The following is a 25,481-nucleotide window of genomic DNA, read 5'->3' as shown; positions in this document are numbered from 1 at the left end:
GTCAGTATTTAGATTTTGCTCATATATTTATTGCTCATTCTTTCTTATTCTATTTCTCACTTTAAGACATATTTTGGCTGCTCCCTCACAAAACTCTTGTATTTTCACAATATTTAGAACCAACTGAAGCTCAATGATCTAAAACACAACAGCAGTCGGGCAGAAAAGCACATCTGAAAAAGAAAACAGGGAAGCTGAGTCATGGTTCAAACATGATTAATAGTAGGATCTCAAGGGCATCATTAATTCTTTCTGAAGGAGGTCATGTGGAGATGATGCAAAGACTACAACTCAGCATTAAGTTTATGAATAACTTGAACCAAATGGAGGTTTTACTAGTGTGACAGTCAGAAAATCAAATGTGTTAATTTTACAGTAAATGCTCTTTTATTTTTTTTCTGTACTTTTGAGAAGTTACAGTTAGACAGTGAGTTCACTTTGCTCCTCCATCCGCTGAAAAGTCCATCTGCATTCCTGCCGTGGGGAATTGCATCAAGCTTCTCTCATAACAGTCGAAGCCCTTGAGTTCATGTGCAAACAAGTCCTCTGGTCACCAGCGGGAACCATCTCCTGAGTCCTGAATGAACTTCATCTCCCAGCAACCCCAGCGTGCACTTCCTGGATGCCACACACCTGACTCTCATTCACTCAATCAGTCCCAGTAAACTCTGCACTGAGCCACACTGAGGGTGAAATATTGTTTCTTCCACTCTGCCTACCTTACTGAGTGTTATGTTTGGTCCTGATCTTCTGTCTTCTGACTACCCCGTCTCTCCTCTGATGATCTCCTGCTTGTTATCGACTCCTGCCTGCCTGACCCTGAACCTGATTTAGCTTTGTGGACTTTTAGCTGAGCTAATAAACCTGCTGCATTTGGATCCAGCCCTCTGCCTGTTCTTGTGACAACTCTGGTTTAGATCAGGTGAGCTTTCTCACTTTCTCAAATCTGACCATCTGAGGAACAACTCTGGTGTGAACCTAACAGCTTAGATTTGCATGTTTGCTCATTTGCAACCAAGAATCTGAAAAATGATCCCCTTTAAGGTCAATCTGAGTTTACTGCTGACATTTTTTTTCTTTTGAACGCACAAGGAAGTCTTTAGTTCAGCTGAATCAAAAACGTTTTTAAATATCAGCCCCAAGTCCGAAGACTTTTGGATCAATAAAGAACAGTTTGTCTTTTAAAAAGTGTATTTATTATTTACTACTGTCAGAAAACCAACAGAAGGAATTAATTCGTTTTTCCACATTTATTCAATTTCATCATTAGGTCATTCAGATTTTGACATGAAACAAACTATTAAGTGTTACATACTTTGTACTTTTTTATTTAATTCACCCAGTGGCTGTGGATTACTGTAAATAAAGTTGCATCAAAATAAAGGATTTTATTGGCATTCAGCGAAGTAGTCTTTGGCATGCACCGCTCTGCATTTTTCCTGAAACATGACCTTGAGGCTGCAAACAAAAACAAATAAAACGTTAACATTAAGATGCTGATTTTTCATTTGTAAGTTTTATTTCTGACGTTGAGTGAGATGAAACTTACATCTTCTTCAGCTCCTTCCAGTGATCTGACCTGAAGCCATTTTGACTGAGGAAAGATTCGTAATGAAACACTTTTCCCTCATTTTTCTTATTCAAACGTAACAAAATAAAACTGTTTCTCCTATGATTGCAAGCCTTCAAGTGAAGTTGTGTAAGAAGTTTGGAATATTTAGTTACTTAAATAAAGGAACAACTCTGTATTTGGGAGAAATTTAAAATAATGAAAATGTTTTCTTCTTTTTAATTAAAGGACAGCTATGAAGTAACTGGATGAATTGTTTTAATGTTCAAAGTTAAAATTGGGAAAACTCACAGAAGGTCGGTGAGGAGCTTCAACACGCAGCCGATGTCGTCCGTTATGTCGTCATCGAGGAAGTCTGAGAGAAAAAACAGGGTTCTGTTTAAAATGTGTTCAGAAGCAGGAAAAACTAGCAGTTATGTCTTCTAGAGGATGATAATAAAAGCAAGTTTTAAAAGGAAAATAAAGAATTGATTATAAACTCTGAAATCTCTGAATTCATTCAGAAAAATGTGATCTGTAATATAATTCTACGTCTTGTTTTTTTTCAAAGCTTCTGATGTAACCTTTAAATATGACTTTTTAAATTTATTTATTTTTTAAATATAAATTTAAAAAAAGTGAGAAATATAGTTTTGGATTAAAAAAAAAAAGAATTTTGGTTGATTTTGTTCCAATTTTTAGAGGAGAAAAATTGAAGAAACTGAACCAAAACTCAACCTATAAGTGAGAAAATGTTTAGGTTAGGACAACAAAGTTTAACTTTTCATTGTAATTTAATTCACATTTAGAGAAGTAAATAAATTAAACAAAAGGTTTAATTGTGACTTTTTTAAGACTAGAGATTTTTCTATTTGTTATGTTGACTTTGAAATGAGTTTTAAATTTTGACACAAAATTTAGAATTTGATTCTGCTTTGTAACTAAAGCAGCACAAAAAAATCTCAAAACTTATCAAATTCAGAAAAAATAAATTCTGAGAATAAACTTCTCAACTTTCTGAAAACATTTCCCTGAGCTTAAATCAAACTTCTGAGAAATAAAATAGAATTCTGAGATGAATACTTAAAAAAAAGTACATCTTTGTTAGAAATATTTAGTTTAGTTTTCGTATTTCATGTGTCACGAAAATTGTACTGCAATTAAACGCTCATATTTAACTTTGACATCAGAATTTAGTTAACCCGAAAAAACGCTTTAATATTTGTAACTTTTGAGTTGAAATAAAATTTCAATAAAAGCTACAACTTTGTTTAAATTCCAAAACAAAATCAGCACTCTCAAAAAAGATTAGAGATTAAAGCCCAAACTTTTTATTTGAAAATATATAAATAAATTCACAAGGACCCAAATTTTTTAATCCCCACCAATTGGAATGTGTGCCGTGGAGCCGTTGAGCTGCAGCGTCTGAAACTTACTGTTGCAGTTCGTCTGGCAGATGTTGGGGGAGGCTTCCTCGCCGCTGCTGCAGAACTGAGGACTACTGAGTTGGAAAAGGCCGTACAGAGCCCAGACGTCATCGTTCTCGCCGCTGCTTTGGCCCTGGTTGGAGTGGCGTCGTTTTCGGGCATGGGGCGGCTCTGTGTTTGACATGACCCCTTGTTGACCCCCGTTGTTTTCCTGGCTGAGTTCAGCTGCAGCCTCGGTTACCAAACTGGTGGTGAAGTTGGAGCCCTGCTCTGCATGGCACACGACTGAAAGCACAAAAAAATAGGTAAATCACCTTCAGAATCTACAGACGGTCTTGTTTTATTTTCTCTGATGGTTAAAAGAGAACAAATGCATTTTTTTTTCTTCTTTTTTTTATACAACTAAAGGTTCACAAAGGCTCCTACTAAAGCCTTAACAGACTTACTTTCACCTCAGGACTGATCCAAGTAAAAACAGATTTCCATTTTTAACGGACTGCTTTGATTCTGTTGATCCCTGAAAACAGTTTTTCTTTCATTTTCTTAAGGCAGCTGTCGAGGTTAATGAAACTCTGGTGCTGACCAAGCAAGTCAAGTCAATTCACTTGCATGTGAACCCTGGTTGTATTCAGAAATGTTTATGATGACAGACTTTTCACAGACTAACACAAGCTTCCTCCTGAGGCGTTTGGTTACCAGCATTACTTTTGCATGTAGGTGATTTCTTTTTCGCTCACAAAGTCGTACATTCTTGTATCTGCTTTAGCTTTGCTTTCTCAGTCTGGATTTTTGACATTTCATGCAACAAATAATATTTTTGAAATGTGTTTTTGCGTACAAAACACTTCTTTTTTTTTTTTTTAATTGAAGAGAATGTTTCTGAGCAGTTCACAAAGTATTAATTCAGTTACGCTCTCGTTGAATCTCAGCTTTTTTATCATTTGCCTCACTTTATTGTATTCTTTTGCATTTTATTTTGTACATTTGTATTCCTATTAAAATAAATTAAGATCAACTCCTTGTCATCTTCTTATTTTTCTCAAGTACCGTAATAGCAATGGCTTACCTTTGACTGTTTTGGGTGTTTGTTTGTTTTGTTTTTTAATATTTGAGCTGGAAAACACTTGGTGCCAGATGTTCCAAAGTCATTTTATAAAGTTTCACATTCAACTATGTCATGTCAGACTTTCTTATTTAATGAGACTCTACTTGGACTGAAGGCTTGTGACTTTCATAATTATTTCAGCATCACATTATGGTTATCATTTTCTTTATTTCATAGTAAATTTCCTTTGACGTTTGACACGATGCTGCCCTTTGCTGGTCATGTGCAGATAAATCCTCTTTAAATTCTGAGTTTTTGGGAACAATGTGATCATTGCCACAGTAAAACCTGAAATTGACTTGACTAAATGGAAAAATATATTTAAAATATTTTAAATGAACTGTTTAAGGATTTCAATTTATGGCTGCTTTGTTGTATAATTTTATACCTAATGTGTTTTCTTTGTTTTTCAGTTGCTGTGTTTATTTTTATTTTTTTCTCTTTAACTCTAACGAGCTCAGATGAGTTTTTCATGATAGCTGAAAACACCTTAACTGACAACTGTATGGCGTCGTGTAGCTTAAACCTCCAGAGCTGTTGTGAGCCCTGACACTGAGGAAAGGCCGGAGGGCTGAAATGGAAGTCCCTAAACCATCAGAAGGCTTACATTTCTAATCAATTGGGTGTTAAGTCAAGGGGAAAATAATTTTTCCATGTTGGTTTTCCTGACATAACTTAGTCGTCTCACTGAATTGTACCTCGTGCTATTATTTGAGTTACAAATACCATAAAACACTTGCAAAATTTACCATATTTTTCTTTTTACTGTTTTGGTAACATACCATAACATGGTCGTCAAGCCATAGGTCCTGTGGCCATCCCATAATATTTTTTCAACTTCCTTTGGATCCCCCGACACGTGTGTTTTTGTTCCATTTGTAGATTACAGAATATATTTTTGAGCCACATCCACATTTTTTTTACCGTTTCTCCTGCTGTGATGTTATAATTGGGGGGGGAGGGGGGGGGTCACTGTATCCAAAAAAATCTGTTTAAGCGGTTACTGGGTGTGTTTTTGAGTATTTGGCCATATTTTTGCTCAAACGTGCAGTAAGACGGAAGATTTGTGAAAGCAATCTGGTTCTTGCAGTGCAGGTCTGCTGCGGGACAAATAAAACAGAATTCAGTTTCGTTCATCTAGATCTAATTGATGTAGTTAATTCTGGATCAACCTTTAAACTTCAGCTGAACTGAAGATCAGAATCCTAAATTACTTGTGTAATTCTTCACAGACATACAGCAAATAAAGCTGCATTTAGTTTATTTTGAGTTAAATTATCATATGAGTTAAAATAAACTTACTCTTGGCAACAATGTCATCTGCTTTCAGTCCCGCATGCTGAGCTGACTGTGGGAGGGTGGCGATCACCTGGATTAGCCGCTGCCTCAGTTCGCATTTGGTCACAATTCGACCTTCGACCAGACTGCAGCCCAGCACTCCCAACGCAAACAACACGAGAGCCCTCATCCTGACACCAGACATCATCTGAGACTGGAGATGCCTGAAAAGCCTTTATAGTCGCAGCAACGATGAGTCATAGCAAAAACCTGAATCTTTTGTCCTTTTTGTCCCAGCTTTAAATTTCTGCCATGTAAAAACATTTTATAACCTAAAGGATAATTGATACACCTCACTGAAAACATCTTTTCTCATATGTAGGTCGCACATCCTCCCCATTGAAAAGAAACAGAACACCCTTGAAGGCAAAAAACAAAACTTATCTTCCCACATAATCAAAATGCATTCATTATTTTGGAGCGTCCGATGTGATCAGGTGTCCCAACATCCTACCTGAACCCAGCTATCATGTTAAAGAAAACACAAAGAAACAATATGAAGAGCAACAAAACGACACCAGGAGGACAGAAATGCTTCAGCCTCTGAGAACCTTATTTCAGGCTGAAGCTGAATGAAAACCCAAATGTTCCAGAGTCACGGAAAGATTTTTCTAAACTGAGAGTCCTGACTCTATAAGGGCAGAAATATAATACAGCAACAGGTCAAAACAGTTAGAACTACTGTTGTTTCTGCAAACATTTTTCAGCCAAAAGATGAAACATTTGTTCTCCAAGGTTATGTACAGTGTTTGATTTCAGAACAATAAATACGATTTGATTCATTTTTAATCTCCTAACTTCTTTTTTTGTTGTTACTTTTAACAAATAGTTTTGTAGCTGCAGCTTTAAATTTATCACATAAAATAGGAAAAAGCACAAACAATAAAACACTTTATAGCTGGTAGATCAGAGAAGGTCAATCACCACGACAAAAGAAATACCGAATTTATTTACGGAAAATTAAGAAATACATGATCTGAACTCTCAGGAAGCATATACTGTATCATCCTAATCTGTATTTAAAACGCAGTTTGACACAATTAAAACTAAACAAAGCGCTGTACATTAAAGCTAAACAAATTTAATAAATAAGGGAATAAAAACATAAGAAACCTGAAGGTAAAAAACATATAACACAATAAAAACCTCAAAATGTAAAGTGACAGAAAAATCTCATGTGTGACCAAACGCTTGGCCTAATAAATGAGTCTTTAGCCGAGTTTTTAAAATGAAAAGTGAAACGTCTGGCTAATATTTAACAGCAGAGTGTTCCAAAGCTTTGAAGCTCAAATGAAGGCTTGTTCAGCCCTAAACTTCCTTTCCGGCCTCGGTACCTCGAGGACAAGCTGACCAGCGGCCCTAAGACGCCAGGCAGGAGTGTAAGGAGAGAGGTCCTACAATTGAGCCCTGAGAAACCCCACAAGAGAAATGAGCTGGGGCAGATGTATTTTCAGAGAAGCTCACACTCAAATATCTTTAAAACAATCATTTTATGACTCATGTCAACTTTTATAGGAATGTATGTGACATTGGTGAAGATCCATATCACATTGTTAACCCTGTAAAGTCCACTAGATCAAAAGAAAATTGATAGAAATTTTTATTTTGGAGTAATTAAGACGTTTTTAAACCTTTTGATGAATTCTACAAAAATTTAGCAATTTCCATTTTTTGTGAGATGAATATAGGATCATTTATGATTTTTTGGGTACGTTTCTGCTCACAACGATGTTAGTTTGAGTTACAAAAACATTAACATGAAGCACCTTGTTTATCCATTGTCTCTAATTTGATCCACACATTTTTAAGATGCTGTAACTGTTTTATAAAGAATAATCAACAACTGTTGTGTTCTTTCAAAACAACAGTCATTAAAACAATAGATTAGTTCTTCTCACCATGAAATTCTAAAAATTAGCTCAACTGTTTGCCGCCAAACGTGTTATTGAGAGAGCCATTTTTTTTAGCAGAAAAAGTCCTTCTACTGCCCCTACTGGAATAATGATGAACTACAGGGCAGAAAACATGGAATGTTCTGTGCAATGGAATTTTAATAAAAGTTTACATCATGCTAATGAGCTAGGGGTCTCAGAAATGTGTGTATAAAAATATGATGTTACATAAGTTTAATATATAATAAAGTTGAAACTATAAAAGTAAATTATAAAACTGTTTAAAACCATGAAGTTTTAAACAGTTTTGGAATAAAATGTTTTTTTGTAACTGGAATAGTGGTAACTACTCCTTCACTTTTCACTACATAGTGCACTATATAAAGCGTTCACCCTTTTATAGTGCTGTCTGAATCTACATAATTCCAAAATCAATAGCCATAGAAATTTCCCAGAAGTCTCTGCGAAAACCTGTGTATATTGAGGCTCACTGCATTGGCGAATAAAGTCCTCAAATGCATTGCGTTTGGACAGTTTTTGCCACAAAAAATGTGTTTAAATGTATTTTTTAATAAACAATCAACATTTTTATCTTCAGAACACAGTGGATTCATAAATAATCTTGTAAAATAATTGTATTTTTTGTGTTCATGCTGCTGCATTCCTGCTCATCACAGCTTCTGTTTAAGAACTTTTCTTTTGAAACACAATCTGTGGTTGAGTGAAAACAACCACAACATAAAACATAAGAATATATGAATAAAAAATTAAAACGAATGAATATCTAAATAAATATAAACACATTTAAAACAAAAACTGTTTTTCTTCTTCTGCACTGTTCTTGCAGGTCACCACAGCTCTTTTTTTGAATAAACCTCTGTGGTGGATCAGATTTTCCTTTGATTGACATTAGCTCTGGATGTGTTGTGTCAGTGTGTGAAACGAGATCAGGCACAAAGTTTTCCTCAGAATATCTAATGTGGAACTCGTGAGAGAATGCAATGTCTTTAACAGAGGATTGTCCTTTACTCATTATTCTGGTCGTAGAGAAAAATAAGTTGTCGATAAAGTTTCTCTGTTTCCCTAGTTTGAAGAGACTGTGTTGGATTCTGTTTTCCTTATTGAACAAGAGACAAGTAGAAATGCTAAGCCAAAAGTTTAGCTGAGTTTAATTAACCACAAGGAGATTCATTTCCTGATTTAGCTTCTTAACTTTTGCAAAAACTGTCATAAACAAATGATGACATGAAACTGAAGTGAATCCAGAATATTTAATTTTTTCTCCTTCATATGTTTTTAAGGAAGTCAGAATTGTCAATCAGAGATCAAAACTCAGACGTCCAAAGGGGACAGTCATGTCCAGACAAGATTTGGGGGATTTCCTTGCAGTTTTGGTCAGGCTACCAAATCTGTCGGCTCTTTGAAGAAAAACTCTGCAATTAAGCTGCAGCTCATTCACTTTTCTGTGACGTAGAGTTTATGGCTGTGGTCTGCGGCTTAGGTGACTAAGGCTTAAACAGTCGGTGCTTTTGCTGACCTTCAAGGTTGCTTTGGCTTTGGTTGCTTCGCCAAATGTGCTGTATTTTGCTGGTGATCCTGTTGAAATGATGCTTTAAAACCCAGTATATTTGTCAAAAAAAATCCTATTAAAGCCCAAACATTTTGAGTGATTTTAAACACTCATAGTTTGTTTTTGAAATTTTGAATCGCGGTTCTAAAACTGCTGGTTATTGGTAAATGAGTAAAGTATTGATAGTAAACCCAAAATGTGTCTATTTTACCGTTTTAACTTGTTTTATAGGAAAAAAAATATTAAAGGCACCCTAAAAATGTATTTATTGATTAATGCAAATGCTTGTGACATGATTTTCTGCTTTCAGTTTTTGAATTTGCCTCAACTTCTTGTAAACAATCAGGTAAAAAGGTTTATTGATTGTCTTAATGAGCTAAAACAGTATCTTGATCTTGTTTGGACAGTTCTTTTTTCTGCTGCTGTCCGTTTAGAACAAAGGTAATGTGTTTTCAAACAACGGGGTTCTTAAAATATGACTACTCAACAATGGAATTCTGTAACGGTAAGATTTTATTGTCAGTTTAATCGATTACATCAATTAAACATTGCAGTCCCGGTCAAAACTTGAACTATTTTTTAAATCCCAGCTCAAAAAGTAAACTTTTCTGGCGTTTTTCTTGAAGACACTCCACAACATTCATTCTGACGTCCTCATTTATCCTCTCCAGAACTTCAAACTGTTACATTTTAAATGATCTAGGTTTAATTCTGTGCTTATGTCTAAAAAAGGACTTTAAATCACTTTTACCAATAAAAAGAACAACATACTGAGGAAGTAACCTTGTTCTAAATATAGCTACAATGCAAAAACTAAACTTTAAAAAGTAAAAAGACTCTTCTTTCCAGAAGCTTTGTCTTATTTCCAAAATAAATTATCTTGTCAATAAGATTATTATCTTGTTTTTTCAACATTAAAATAAACAAGGCTCCAGTGACTACAATGTTGTACTTAAAAAAAGAATTCTTGGTAAGACCTTCTATCCTAACCCCCTTTGGTATTTTTATTTTTTTGCTTCTTTAAAGAAAATCTACCAATGTGTTAAGAATTTTTTGACCAATTTCTAAGGGGCCGGTTTTTGCAGTGTACGTTCATGTTTTCAGTTTGAAAACGTGTTCATCCATTTCAGAATGCACTTTTATTGAGAGAAAAGCATTAGATTCAGTACAGAAACACCAAAGGATGTCAGTTCTAATGACAGGAAAATAAAAGTCTTTTTTAAAAAGGTAGAAACTGGATTTGTGGAGTTTCTTATTGACATCCAGCAAAGTAGGTGTCCATTTGCTTGAGGCAGCTGCTGGAGATCTCTTTCAGAATTGATCTGTTAAAATAACAAAACAAGTTGTAAGTTTTTCATCATTTTCTTTTCTTTTCTGGTTAATAATCCGTTTTCTTATATTCAAACTTCATTATGCATTTTAAACTTGAATTCCTCATTTAGATGTGTTAGAAACTAAATAATATAAAGCTTGACACTGAAATATTTGATTCCTTGGGATGACATCTAGAGAATCTGATGTTAGTCACAATTAAAATCCTGTTACTTTTTCAAATATAAGGAGAGTTTATAGTTTTTGTGGATAAATAGGCATTTCTTGGGCTCTATTTTCTTAAAGTTTCTTACAATAAGCTCTGAATTTATTTTATTTCTAAAGTACAAGTTAAACAAAAGGGAATTAAATGCAAAGTCCTCACCTCCAGTAGCCACTCTCCACGAAGCATTTAGCGTCATCAGTTATGTCGTCATCCATGAAGGCTTTAGAAGAAAGAAAGGATCATTATAATCATGCAGAATGTACTAAATCCAAAAGCTCCTCGTCTTGTGCTGAAACTCACCTGAGCACTTTGTGCCACACTCGGTTTTGGACCCGCTGTTGCCAGAATCACAGAGGCTGCCGGACAGCTGGAAGAGGCCGTAAAAGCTGACGGATCCATTTAAAGGCTTGTAGGAGTGGTCCTCTTGAGAAGAAGATCCCTGGGTTTCTTTGCTTTTGTCATCTTTGTCATTGTCCTTTTCCGTCTCCGTGGAGGAAGCCCGTCGTCTCCGTATGAGGAGCCTGGCTGTGGTGCTGGGCACTGCTGCAGAAGCAGTGGCAGAAGCAGTGGCGGTGGACGGAACAGAGGCAGCACTCCGGGTTGGCTTAACGGTTCCCTGTTGGTGGCTTCCCACTTCAGAAGGTTTATGGCTGTGTTTTCCGCCTTTTCCACCTTTCTCTTCTTTGCTTTCCTCTTCTTCCTTACTCTCATCTTTCCCCTTTCTGCTGTCTGGACTCCTCCTGAACCGAGCCTCTCGTTTTTTTCTGAACCCTGCAGAGGTGCTGTCTGACACAGCAGCGGTGCCTGTAGCAGTGAAGGAGGCGGCGGCGGTGGTGGGTTTACTGGTTGTTGCCCCGACAACGCCATTGGTTACCTTTTCATGGCTTTCACCTGAAGAAGTAGATTCCTGACCATGCTTACCAGCATGGTTTTCTTTGCTGCTGTCTGTGTCTTTTCTGTCGTCTTTCTTTCCTTTTTTCTTGTGGCTCTTTTTGGATGGAGCGTCTCGTTTTCGTCTCAAGCTACCTGCAATGCTGTTTGACGTCCCAGCTGTGTCCATGGCAACCGTGGCTGCCTGAGTTACCATCTCCTGGCTTCCATTCCCAACTTTCACAACATTGGTCTCATCGATTTCTTCGTTGTTCTTTTCATCTTGGCTGCTCTCATCATCACTTTCATCATGGCTGCTATCACTGTTGTCGTCATCTTCACTGTTGTTGTCTTCCTCTTCACTGTTGTCTTCCTCTTCACTGTTGTCTTCGTCTTCACTGTTGTCTTCGTCTTCACTGTTGTCGTCATTTTCGTTGTTGTCTTCGTCTTCACTGTTGTCGTCATTTTTGTTGTCTTCATCTTCCTTGTTGTGGTCATTTTCACTGTTGTCATCAACGCCATCTTCATCTTCGTTCCTTCTCGATTCCCCTCGTTTCCCATCAAATCGAGCCTCTCGCTTTCGTCTCAAACTCCCAACGGTGCTGTTTCCGGCGTTGGCGGCGCTAACAGCTGCAGCCGAGGTTGTTGAGCTGGTGTCCACGACAGTGACCGTGTTATTACCAGCAGCCGCCTGTGCGGTTGGTGTGGCTGCTGGAGGTGGGCGCACAGCGTTCCCCATGACCAGGCTGGAGTCCAGATGGGATCTTCTCTCCACTTCACAGGAAACTGAAAAGGCAAACGTGCACGAATGAGGACAAAGGCTTCAGTCATTTATCACAATAGATAGGGACGAGGTGAGAGTGGTTCAAAACCCCAAGACTCCGCTTCAAAAATGGATCGATTGATTGATCTCACCCAGAGCTAGGATTTTGTCGTTAGTTTTGGTAACGGTCAGGGCCTGCTGGAGCTTCTTCTTCAGCTCACATCTCGAGATGATCTTGCTCTCAGACAGATGTGCCACAAAGGCGGCCGTGGCCAACACCAACAGCAATCCCAGCTTCATGTCAGCAGGAGCCTGAGGAGAATAGTCAAGATGGCAAGATAGTTATTTAACAAAAACATCAAAATGCATGAAAAACGAATCAATAAAATGGAACTTTCTCCTTATCAAATGAAACATGTTCATGGTAGCAGAAATATTTAAATTAAAAAAACCCTCATACCTTGTTTTCCTAATGAAGTTAAATCTCAGTGTGTTTGTGGAGGAGACAGGCTGGAGGTTCTCCCTCTTTTATAGGACACGCCATCATAGCGTCATCATTGTTGTCTCCATTGTTTTGCTGACAGATGGGGGACTTTTTAAAATACTGCCCACAAAGATGATTACTATCAACATAAAATGTGAAGGAAGCGTTTAAAAAAAAGACCTTATGGCCAACAAGGACTCAGAAACGTCAGCGTATATATCTGATAACAGGAATCACAAAGGAGCACGTATTCAGCGTTGACAAAGAAGGGTGCAGCTCGGCTTTGATCGCTGTCCAAACAGATACCTTTTGTTAGTGCAGATCCTGGGATCACTTGATAGAAAAGAATACATTCAGGGCTGTGAAAACTACTGAGAAATGTGTAACACGAGTGCGCATTAAGCTATTCTTAGCCCATGCAATGAGAATTCAAGGAAATCAAAGAGACCTGCACCAATCTGTTTAAAGTCAAGTCTCAGATGATCCTGAAAGGATGATTAAATTCAGACTAAACCAAAATTCTCAGCTCTACAAACCCTGAACACGTCATGATGAAATCGTGGAAACTTCCCTGTTGTTTTCTACCTGCATCATTTATGCAGCAATCATGTGCTCAGGACACTGTGTCCCGCCAGGTCATGACAATGAGAGGGATCTCATGTTTCTGAAGAACTTGTTTGGATTGTGCTGAGTAATCCTGAGTATTCGCAAATGCTTAACGACAAAACCTGAAGCACCTTCAAAATGTGTAACTTAGTATCTTAACTGTTTTATTTTTAACAGAGAAAGACCGTAACAGGATACATTAAGACGTCTGGGGTGACGGAGAGGAACATTGGAGTTTTTGAGGTCATGGATGAAAGCTGGAAAACAATGGCGAGATGTTCAAGGTGGAGGTGGGACTGCGTCAAGGATCAGCTTCTCGTACGTTGTGGTGATGAACAGACCGACAGAGGAGGCTGGACAGGAATCTATGAGGATCATGATGTTTGCAGATGATCTTTAGTGAGAGCAGGGAGCAGGTGGAGGACTTACAGACTTACAGTACAGAGGGGTTTTAGAGACTCTGATAGGAGGAAGAGCTGGAGGAAGCAGAGATGAAGATGTGTTTTGTCTGGGAGTGACCAGGGTAAAGAAGAGCGGATGACGGTGGATGTTCTGGAGATGAATGCAGGGAAGCCCATGGAGATGGTTCAGACACGTTGAGAGGAAGAACAGTGATGGTGTTGCTAAAAGGATGCTGAGGTTGGACCTACCAGGAAAGATGAAGCCCAGAGAGGAGGTTCATGGATGTAGAGGAGGAGGACATGAGGGTGGTAGAGAGTATAAGAAGGAAGCGGAGGAGAGGATTGGGTGGAGGCGAATATTTAGCTGTGGCGCCCCTTAAAGGGAGCAGCCAATAAAAAACATAATTCCCTTTCTTTAGAATGTCTTTTTCTTTGTTCTGTTGACTGAACCTCTCAATTATTTAATTGTTAGAGACATTTTATGCATTAAAAAGAATAAATATCTTCATAAAAACTGAATGTGTACTAAGTATCGGTACATCTTGAAACAATTAAACAAAAGGTATTTGCCCGAAAACCTTTAAAAATTATAATAGCTTGAATAAATCTGCATGTGTGACTTATAAAATTCCAAAAACAAGACAAAATACCAAAACAAGACAGAAAAAATGTTCTCAGTTTGCACTAGAAAATATTTGACTCTTATGAAGTTCATCTAAAATGAAGACGTGTGGACTCTTTCCACACTCGTGTAGAAAGTAAACGCCTGCTTCATTTGCACGTCGTCACATGACTTTTCATCCACAAAATCTTTTACCACGTCCAAAAAAAAACAGGTTTTCAAAAACATTGCATACATTTTTGACAAGTTGCTTCAACACATTTTTGATACCTTTTTAGGCTTCACATTTTTTAAATATATTTATATTTTTAAACCAATATAAATATATTTATTAAGTGCCTTTAAAGGATCTTCAGGACGAATTACAGCAGCTGTTGGATTTTTCTACCTCTCTCTATTTTGTTTTTGTTTTATTTATTTTTTTAAATTACTTTGTAATTTCTTTCTGTGAAAAGTACTATAGAAATAAAGTTATTCTATAGTCTAAAAGATTTATAGAAAAATGAATAAATTAATAAAAGTTTAATTATTATTTTGTGTTTCTGATTGTGGTTTTTGTCTCTGCACCTTTAGTTTGTCTTTCGCTGTCAAATCCTTTGAGTGTAAATTGTGTAATCTTGCTTTGCTTTCGTCAGCAGCAGAGTTTATTGCTCCACCACTTTTTTTCCATATCATCCACCATTATGATACTACCACTGTCATGCTGACTCCTAGTGTTATTTTTTTGACCAACTGTTGTCTCAAAGTGTTTTATGATTAGAAAAACATGGGCAATTCACCTTCAAACACACTAAAAATGCAAAGCAGAACATGTGTTTGTTTGGCACACTTGAAGTTATGATTGCATCACGCAGGCCTTCAAAAAGCCTGAAACAAAAACGTGACCAAAAAAAATGTTCTCAGCTTCAAGAGGAACCTGTTCAGATTGTTCAGTCATGTGCATCATCAATGTCTGCCAAGACTCTTTTTATGTGAAATACAGAATCCAAAAAGACTTTGTATGGAAATGTTTGCTCGATGTAGAGCCATTTATGTCTAGAATTACTAAAACATTCAGCACATTGTCAAAGATCTCAATCTAGAATACTTTTCACGCTGTTTCGGTATCAGAGCATCACTCAAGCATTCATTCAAGTAGAAAACTGTACCATCATTTTCACATTAAGAATCAGGCAGAACACTTGATAAAAATATTAAAAAAACACGTTTTTTTTAATGATATATCATCTGTATGAACGCAGAAACTGACTGATAGGATAGAACAGAATGAGAAAATACAGGGGAAAAAAGCCTGTTTGAGCTTTTCAAAAAATAGTTTCAACTGAAATTCAAAAATGTGAAATAAATCATTAAAAATAGACTTGAATGAGTGAAAATAAACTCGTGAAAAAAGTGCAGCTGACAGGAAAACAGGCTTAACGCAGCTTTCACATTTGACTCTCAAAGAAACCATAACCTCAGCTCCGTGTACATAAATCTGCCATTTATACATTCATTTTACTGACTTTTGTCCGAATTTTGATTATATTTTAGAAATTTAAATTACCTCAATTAGGCCAGATTAAAATGTTAAGGAGCTCAGAATCAGTCTCACCAAAGGTAAAGATAACCATTACTTTGCAAAGCGAGGTAAGTTTTATGTATAAAGACAATTCATAGTCCTTTACATTAGACAAAAAAAAGAAACATTCAAAAGAACTGTTGAAGGACTGATAAACAAAACATTTTAGGTCAATACAAAAATAATCTTAAATTGGTGTAAATTAAAGATGAGTTCTACAACATACCTCAACATGTTTAAGACAATGGAGAGCATTCAGATGGAAAAATAGAACAAGATTCTTTTTCATTTCCCACATACAGAGAAAACAACTGAGGACTCCACAACAATGCTGAAGACTCCGTGGTGACGTGATCGCCAATCATTCTCACGTCTTTTGGGCACGCAGTGAAATGTGTCCCTTTAGGCAAAGCATCCTCAAAACTCCGTCTTGGGTCTGAAGTACCTGGACTTTTACCAACAGGTGTGACACAAACACAGCACAGGTACCTGTTCAAGGTCATGATTATGACTTTCAAAAAAAGCCTTTACAAGGAACTGGCTGAAAAATGAACCATCGAGACTGGAACAATGGACACACATCATGGAGGAAATGGCCTTTCGCCTATGGTTGAAAGCTGAAAAACTACAAATCCAATGGAGGAAATGATTTTTTAATTTAAAGTTGGAAAATTATTTAATTGTGAAATCTACAGGGGAATATGGGGGTACTTACACATATTTATAGATGATTAGGATGTTTGCTTTGTTTTTGGCAAGGTTTTTTTCTATTTTATTTTTTGCATCTTTTTACTTGAACTCGAGTGAATTGCAATGATAAAAAGAAAACAGCAAAGTCTTCCAAAGCTCATTCTTTTCTGTCATAGAGAAAAGATGTTAGGGGTTGGGTTTCAAATGACTTTTTTCCTCCTTTAAGATTGATGTTCAGAGCTGCTGCTAAATGATCTGGTTTGTGTCTAAATGGAAATGTTGGTTTGAGTTGGTTTTTTTTATAAAAGCTTACAATTGGGTTTTCTGTCTTGCAGCACATTGCATATTTTGAAATTTTACAAGACTTTCACCCTTTAATTTGCTAAATAGGATAATTCTGCCGAAGATCTATGGCTGCGGTTTTTGAAAGGGGGGTTTGAAGACAGTAGTATCGGTTCTGCTAAGGCAGGAACTAAAAAGGACTTTATTTATTTATTTGTTTGGGAGTGTTAATTAGTTTTTATTTGAAGAAAAAAGGTATATAATATTTATTTCAAGAGTACTTTTGTATGAGTTTTTGTTTTGTTGTTACAGAATAACAGACTTGGTAGCAGAAACATAATAAATAAACTTGAACAGGACAAAGCAGGAGCCAGGGCGCCAACAAAGCAGGACGACCCGACAAGGAAGAAGTGATTGACAAATGAAGACAGCTGGTATGATTATGAGCATGAACCAAGAGTGACTGACAGCGAGAAAACTTGAAAAACAGCATGACAAGAACCAGTAAGTAAAACTGAAAAGGGCAGAATCCTCCAAAACAAGGTTAGTGGAGCCTACCAAGCTGCCAAGCCAATCAGAGAGCTTAACCCTTTAACACCAGAGCTTTAGCTTCAGTGTTGGCATTTAAATTTCCTCAGGGATTATTAAAGACTTTTCTATTCTATTCTATTCTATTCTATTCTTTTGGCTTGATTGTTTAACCAACCAACTAACAAATTCGACTGGATTTTGAAGCTGAGAAAAGCAGCTATGCACTGATCTGCAACGTTTTACAGTAGTGAAGTGTTTATCCAATCAAGGTAAATCAACTGTTATTGTGACATAAAAAAAAACTTTGCGCTTTTATGCAACATTTTATTTGTAACAGTGTAATGTCTGCAAAGCCAATAGTGGAAGCCACCTTTCTCCATGTCGGAATCCGCTGATTCACATTGATCAGGTAAACCAGGGGTGGCCAAATCCAGGCCTTGAGGGCTGGTGTCCTTCTTTTTTTCCAACCAACACGCCATTAAAACCCTTAATTGGCTTAGCAAACCTGATCCAGGTAATCAGCAAGAGATAAGGTTTCTGGAAAACTAGCAAGAGACCTGCCCTAGAGGCCTGGATATGAGCACCCCTTGTAAACGGTCGAAGTGATACCGTATGTCTAAGAGAGTTTGCTATACAGGGGTTGCCAGCAACATTTTCAGTGTTAAAGGGTTAAACGAAAGTGGAACAAATTCTCCACAATTTTAACTGCAACTTGCAAGTTAACGACAGCACTTTACTTTATTATTTCTGAATTAGAGTTCTCATCAACAAGGTGAAAGGGGATGAAGGTCTGTTAAACCTTGGTGCAAACCAGACAAACGAACCCTACTAGCCCTGAACTCAAGGTTTGCTTGAAAGTGAACTCTGGTAACATTTGAGTTAAAGTCCCATTAGCTGTCACGCATCTAGTATTCATTTGTGCACAATTTTGTATTTATGCATGCATTTCAGAAATTGCGGTAAGCGAGTTTGGAAAATAGACAAATATAAAAAGTTAAATATATCCAATATGACCTTTAATACCTGCTTTTCATTTGGGTTTACAAAGTTACAGCGACTCCACACAAGTTTTTACGTTCTTCTTTGTCCACTACAAAAAATGTTGTGTACATGCCATTGGCCTTGAATTTATGAACTAGTTAAAAATCACTGAAACAAATACCTTGGATGTTTTGTTAGGACTGGCAAAGCGGGAAGGAAATCTGATCAGTTCATTGGTTTGGCTTGACGTTGGATGCCACTCCCAACAGAACATTTGCATTTACCCACACTTGGGACAAGCACACAGCTGAGACCAGCCTCGATTACAAAACCCACTTTGATTGGTTTTACTAGGTCCACTTCTTTTTTCGAACCAGTATATGTACTCTTAATAAGCTGTGACTCTCTGATGTTAGCCAAATGAAGTGGTGGCAAATTTAAGGCTTTGTCAGGAAGAATAGAGATCTTAAGCAGCAAAAAAAATGTAAACAGCAAGCCGGAGAACCAAAATTGAAATAAAACAAGAGCTTTCGAATTTCTGGGGACTATGAGACACAATATTTGACCATGGAAAACCATGTGAGACCCTTGTCTCTTTGGAGATCTTCCATGATTGTTGCTGTTGCAACGATCTGTCAAACACAAAGAACTGTGTTGATGACTCAGTTCTGTCTTCTACCACAGAGAATATTGTTCCCACACACAAAACACAGACATGATTATTGAAAGAGCATGAGAATCTTTGACTGATGACTCAGCTGAAGTTTAAACAAACATTTCCAAATGTGGGCAACAAATGTATACATGAGGTGTGTGTGAATGTAAAAATAAAACTTAATGCACCCCGAACAGGTTCTTCTACCAAAAAGATCTTGTAAATTGATCTGCTGCTACCAAAACTTCCTTGAAACACTAATCTTGTGTCAATCAATGCTGCAAACAGAGGGAAACATTTTTCTGCTAGATTTTTACGTCATCCGCATGTTTTAGTGCTTGAAGTCTGATTGAAATCTTCTGGATGATTTAGCATGTTTGAGCCTCAAGCTGATGCCAAGTTTTTTTGTCCCAACGTTTAAAAAATAAACCAACATAAAATCTAGATTCTTTCTGCACCACAACAATTTTACTGCTGCATTTATTTATTGGGAACCTGCATCTCCAAAAAAAGCACCTGTTGTAAACTATTAGTCAAAGGTTTTCTGCATCATTCTTGCTCAGCAGCTTTAATGTGTGCACCGAAGATACACTCCATAAGTCAAGACTCCATGAAGCACATAATGGCAAATAAAGACCATAAAATTTACAAAATTCTCAACCAAAATGCAATGCTTCATTAAATTAACATATTAGATGTTTTACCTGTTTTTATTAGGTTTGATAGATTTCATGTTTGGGTGTTTCATGCTCGTGAAACAATGCACACGCCACCTTTGTGTCACCTTTCCATCAGAAAGAATGTAGACACAATGACGACAACCCAACCGGTTTGTGGAACTCAAGGCATATAAAAGCAGGAGAAGTTCTACTCTATATACTCAGACGGGATACTCTGCAAGACACAAAGGCAAAAAAGACGGCATAAAGAAAGAATAAATTGTGAGTACAATTAAATAGTACAAAAATAAATACTTTTAATTCTGTAAGAAGTCAAATTTGTGTGTATTTTTTTATTATCAGTTTATATATATAGATATAGATATATATCTATATCTATATATCTATATCTATATATCTATATCTATATATATGTGTTTTGAACATTCTAATAACATTGTTTGCTTACCATTGTCCTTTTTAATCCTTGCTGCAGACTTTGGAGTCATGAAGCTGGGATTGCTGTTGGCGTTGTCTGTGGCCGCTCTGGTGCTCAACCTCTCTGAGGGCAGGATCGTCTCCAAATGTGAGCTGAGGCAGAAACTCCAGGAAGTTCTGCCTCTGCCCAGAAAGTATGGCAGATACAAGGACCAAATCCTAGCTCTAGGTAAGAAAAATCTACTTATGTCAGGTAGATTTTGAGTTTGATTCATTGAACATCAATGGACATAAAACACATCTAATTGCAGTTTATAACACTGACTAATCCTATTTGTTTTTTGTCTTTTCTTTACATATTTGCTTTTCTTGCAGTTACTTGTGAACTAGAGAGAAGATCACATCTTGACTCCAGCCTGGTGACTGGAAATGCTGTGCTCCCAACTGCAGCAGCGAGGCGAACAACACAAGCAGCTGAAGGAAACCAAACGGCCACTGAACAAGACATCATCTCAACAATCTCCTCGGCCCCAATGACAAACAGCACTGATGGCAGTTTCAGAAGAAAGCGATGGGCTCCATTCAATGACTTCAGAGAGAAGAGTGACAAAAGACGAGGCAACAAGGGGCGGGGCCATGACGAAAGTGGAGACAGTGACAACAGCAGCGAAGAAAACCACAAGAAAAAGAAGAACAGTAAAAAAAGTCATGAATCTTCTGAAGAGGAAAGCCACGAAATGGAAAACCAGGAAGCCAACAAACCAACGGCCAGCTCTGGTACCACTGAAATGTCAAACGCCGTATCTGGAAACGCAAGATTGAAGAGAGACGCTTCATCCAAAGAGAAGGGCAACAAGAGACAGGGTGACAGAGGACATGGCGACAAGAGACGAGGCAAAAAGGAACGAGGCCATGACGAAAGTGAAGGAAATGAAAACAGCCGCGAGGAAAGCCATGGAATGGAAAACCAGGGAGCCAACAAACCAACAGCCAGCTCTAGTACCACTGAAATGTCAAACGCCGTATCTGGAAACGCAAGACTGAAGAGAGACGCTTCATCCAAAGAGAAGGGCAACAGGGGACGAGGCAACAAGGGGCAAGCTGATAAGAAAAGGGGAAACAATGGACGACAAAACGACAAAAAGGAAAATAAGCCCAGTAAACACAGCCATGAATCATCATCTCAAGAGAAGGACAACGTTAAGCCCAATCAGGGGCCGGCCATCTATTTTGGGCTCTTCCAGCTCTCTGACAGCTATTTCTGTGATTCAGGCAATGGCTCGTCCAAGAATCTGTGCAACAAAAATTGCTCAGGTGAGTTTTTGCACAAGACACAATGTAGAGCCATCAACCATCAAAGTCGACCACCTTGCATGTTCTAACAATTATTTATTCTCTCTGAAGCCTTTATTGATGACAACATAGCAGACGATCTTGAATGCTTCGCAAACAAAGGATACTGGAGGTAAGCATCGTGACAATTAATTTCAGTAATTCAAAAAACAATCTTTTTCATTTTAGCCTTTTTTAAGTTTTAAATTTCATTTAAATCTCTCGGATATTACTCAGTTTCCAAGAAATGGTAAAATCACCAGAGAGAAAACATCTAATATTTTACACAGCTGCATATTAGTATTTCTGCATTGACCCACTAAAAATAATTCTACATGTCTAGTAGGTCAATGGGAGAACAAAAACACTTTTTCTAGAAACTGTGCTTTTACTTTTAACCCTAAGTTCACACCAAAGCAGCAGTGTCATGTCAAAATGAGTGAATAGCTATTTGTGTCAGACTAAAACTACACGCTGTGAAAGCCAAGCACGTCAAACAAAAGATTTGTTGCCACACAGCGCTCAAATTAGGTTGGAGTTGTCTTTTTAGTGACCCCACACAGGCCTGTTGAGCTACAGCCACTGAAAAAACAGGAAACAAGTTTCAAAATTAATTTCCTCAACACTTTCGAAGTTTTTTAAAACAAGACTGTTACATCATCTTTGGCAGTGCACCAAGGAATATTGCATAATGGCTGACAAAGAACTTTTTTGAGGAGGAAAAATCTGACGCATTGGGCAACAAAAAGCAACCATTTAATATGGAACCATTTAATGTGGAAAAGTCAACAAAATACATCTTTGAAGACATTATTAAAATGTCTCCTCTAGTGATAACACAGCCTCATAATTACTAGAAGCAATATGTTATTTATATTATAAATATATTAATAAAAAGTTACTGAGGCCAGAGTGGAAAAACACCAAATTCTATACTTTAACAATAATAAAACAAAACAAAGCTAATCTGAGTTATGGAGAAATGCAAACATTTACTTTAAGTTCACGTAAACCCATAATGTAAGACCAAAGTATTGAGGAACTTAAAAATATACTCAGTGTTAACCAAAAATATATCCAAAAAAAGAAACAAATACCAATAAAGAGAAAGAGAAACAGTAAACAAAGAAATAATGGCTTTCACTCTTCATTTGACAGATGGATCCTGGACGAGGTCTCCAGCAGCTGTTCAAACCAACAGGACACCTACTTTAATGAATGTCAATAAGCAGGTCTACAAACATGGGGTCTACCTGCAACATTTAATGCTGGGATCTTAGCTGTCATGGGAAGTTCCTCATACTCTGGTTTCTCGGGCATTTTTCATTCCTTATTTTACTGATTGTTTTTACATTATCTAGGATAACAACATCATTGAAGTTGATAGATTTGCTAAAACCTTTTCAACAACAGAAACAAAACGTTTATTATAACTTTATAGTATTTGATTTTGTATCTGTTGGATCTGTCTGTCTGAAATCAATAAAGTTTGAAGCACTTTAAATTGTTCTGGTTCCTTCCTAAAGATATTTTGAGGAACTTGGTCACCCCAAGGGAGCTCGGAGTAGAGCTGCTACTCCTTCACATTGAGAAAAGCCAGTTTGGGTGGATACGGTACATGGTTTGAATGACCAGTTCTAGAGTTACAGTCAGGACCATAAATTTTTGGACAGAGACACATTCTTTCTAATTTTGTTTCTGTACATTACCACAGTGAATTTTAAATAAAACAACTCAGATGCCATTGAAGTGCAGACTTTCAGCTTTTATTCCATGGGTTGAACAAAATTTTTGCATAAAAATGTGAAAAAATAAAGCATTTTTTAAACACAATCCCTTCATTTCATGGGCTCGTAAGTAATTGGACAAATGACTTGCATGCTATTGCATGGGGAGGTGTGGACAATCCCCTTGTTATGTCTTTATCAGTGAAGCAGATAAAAGGCTTTCATTCATTCAGTTAATTAGAGGACTCGTGCTTGCATTTTGAAGATTTTGCTATGAACAGACAACATGCGGTCAAAGGAGCTCTTAATGCAGGTGAAAGAAGCCATCATTAAGCTGAGAAAACAGAAAAAAACCATGCGAGAAATTGCTACAGTATTAGGAGTGGCAAAATCAACAGTGTGGTCCATCCTGAGAAAGAAAGAAAGCAGTGGTGAACTCAGTGACGCAAAAAGACCTGGACGTCCACAGAAGACAACAGTGGTGGATGATCGCAGAATCATTTCCATGTGAAGAGGAACCCGTTCACAACAGCCAACCAAGTGAACAACACTCTCCAGGAGGTAGGCGTATCAATATCCAAGTCTACCAGAAAAAGAAGACTTCATGAAAGTAGATCCAGAGTGTACACTGCAAGATGCAAGCCACTCAAGAATAGGAAGGCTAGATTGGACTTTGCTAAGAATCATCTAAAAAAGCCAGCACAGTTCTGGAAAAACATTCTTTGGACAGATGAAACCAAAATCAACCTCTACCAGAATGATGGCAAGAGAAAAGTATGGAGAAGGCGTGGAGAAGCTCATGATCCAAAGCACACTACATCATCACTAAAACACTGTGGAGGCAGTGTGATGGTCTGGGCGTGCATGGCTGCTAGTGGCACTGGGACACTATTGTTTATTGATGACGTGACACAGGACAGAATCAGCCCAATGAATTCTGAGGTGTTCAGAGACATACTGTCTGCGCAAATCCAGGTGAATGCAGCCAAACTGGTTGGGCGGCGTTTCATAATACAGACGGACAACGACCCAAAACATAGAGCCAAAGCAACTCAGGAGTTTATTAAAGCAAAGAAGTAGAATATTCTTGAACGGCCAAGTACGTCGCCTGATCTTAACCCAATTGAGCAGCATTTCACTTGTTGAAGACTAAACTTCAGACAGAAAGGCCCACAAACAAACAGCAACTGAAAGCCGCTGCAGTAAAGGCCTGGCAGAGCATTCAGAAGGAGAAAACCCAGCATCTGGTGATGTCCATGAGTTCAAGACTTCAGGCTGTCATAGCCAACAAAGGGTTATCAACCAAATATTAGTAATGACCATTTTTTTTCAGTTATCTCATTTGTCCAATTACTTACGAGCTCATGAAATGAAGGGATTGTGTTTAAAAAATGCTTTAGTTTTTCACATTTATCTGCAATCTTTTTGTTCAACCATAAAAGCTGAAAGTCTGCACTTCAATGGCATCTGAGTTGTTTAGTTAGAAATTCACTGTAGTAGTGTACAGAAACAAAATTAGAAAGAATGTGTCTCTGTCCGAATATTTATGGTCCTGACTGTATGTGGCCAAAGACCTGCAGCTTACTGGTCGTTTTGATCAAATCTTCAATCAAAGTTTGTCTATTTAAAATGTCTCCACTCTGTGCTTTTGTTTTGTTTTTTCTTTTCCCTAGAAATTATCCACTTTACATCTTGACTTTACTTTGAAAGAAAATAAAATCCATCAGCAGCTAAAGTTCCTTCTACACTTTGCCAAATTCTATATGCAGACACGTACATTCACTCTACCATTAATAAAACTTGCATTTATCCTCTTGAAATGACCTTTCAGGAAGGCCATCTGTCTTTATCGGCTTATTTAACTGCAGTAATGCAGGCCTGCTGCAGGGTGTGGTACAGATGGTGGCATGACTGGTTCTCTCAACATTCACTCAGTGGAAACCGGGTTTGTCTTCTACTCCGTTCAGGGTGCTGCAGCTGTTCAGATGTTTTTGACTTAAACCTTTTTGTCAAGATCGTTGCCAATACATTTTAGTGTCAATTATTCACAGCTGTTTCTGCTAATGGCCCCGCAATCTATTTAAATTTGTGGTTTTCAGGTTATGCTTTAAGTTTTGTTTTGGCCATGTTTGAGCTGATAGAAATCTGAGCATCTTTGAGAAACTAATGTCTTCTTCTGTCACCATCATGACGCCTTTTCACATTTTTAAACGTTTTTTGTACAAGAAAATGCTCTTTTTTTTTGTCAAAATGAAACCTCGAGGCTTTTTGTTTGTGCATCGATGACTGTAGCCAGTAATGAAATATGATTTTATCTTTGGACAACTCAGATATGAAAACTTCAAAATGAAATGACAGAATCTGAGGTAACCCAACAGTGTTTGGAGTTACTGTGTTCATGGACACAGAATTCAGAGAAGTAGATGCTTTAAAAGTAAAGCCAAACAAGCTAGCATGGATC

The 25,481-nt window shown here is 37.4% G+C and overlaps 4 protein-coding genes across 5 annotated transcripts in view; 1 reads left to right on the top strand and 3 right to left on the bottom strand.

The window, feature by feature from the left end:
* The window catches only part of LOC101174245 (protocadherin Fat 4), a 242,581-nt gene that overhangs the window by 54,917 nt on the left and 162,183 nt on the right, over positions 1-25,481 (bottom strand). The window lies entirely within an intron of this gene.
* LOC101173280 (uncharacterized) lies at positions 1,180-5,590 on the bottom strand. Its single transcript, XM_004065617.5, has 5 exons — positions 5,384-5,590; positions 2,986-3,261; positions 1,862-1,925; positions 1,550-1,594; positions 1,180-1,458 (listed from the first exon to the last, which is right to left on the bottom strand). Exons 1-5 carry the CDS (start codon positions 5,565-5,567, stop codon positions 1,389-1,391), a joined length of 639 nt encoding a protein of 212 aa, XP_004065665.2. The 5' UTR covers positions 5,568-5,590; the 3' UTR covers positions 1,180-1,388.
* Positions 10,002-12,674, bottom strand: LOC101173525 (uncharacterized). The gene is made up of 5 exons (XM_004065618.5): positions 12,512-12,674; positions 12,204-12,363; positions 10,719-12,074; positions 10,578-10,638; positions 10,002-10,203 (listed from the first exon to the last, which is right to left on the bottom strand). The coding sequence occupies exons 2-5, from the start codon at positions 12,349-12,351 to the stop codon at positions 10,134-10,136; spliced, it is 1,635 nt and encodes a 544-aa protein (XP_004065666.1). The 5' UTR covers positions 12,352-12,363; positions 12,512-12,674; the 3' UTR covers positions 10,002-10,133.
* Positions 19,700-22,797, top strand: LOC144992200 (uncharacterized). Its single transcript, XM_078947546.1, has 5 exons — positions 19,700-19,805; positions 20,020-20,190; positions 20,337-21,275; positions 21,366-21,426; positions 22,452-22,797. Exons 2-5 carry the CDS (start codon positions 20,031-20,033, stop codon positions 22,519-22,521), a joined length of 1,230 nt encoding a protein of 409 aa, XP_078803672.1. The 5' UTR covers positions 19,700-19,805; positions 20,020-20,030; the 3' UTR covers positions 22,522-22,797.

Source organism: Oryzias latipes, chromosome 1 (assembly GCF_053564925.1).
Source record: "Oryzias latipes strain Hd-rR chromosome 1, Olatipes_Hd-rR_3.1".
In the NCBI taxonomy this organism is placed as follows: domain Eukaryota; kingdom Metazoa; phylum Chordata; class Actinopteri; order Beloniformes; family Adrianichthyidae; genus Oryzias; species Oryzias latipes.
Note: the sequence above shows the minus strand (reverse complement) of the source record. Positions and strands in the feature narration are given on the sequence as shown.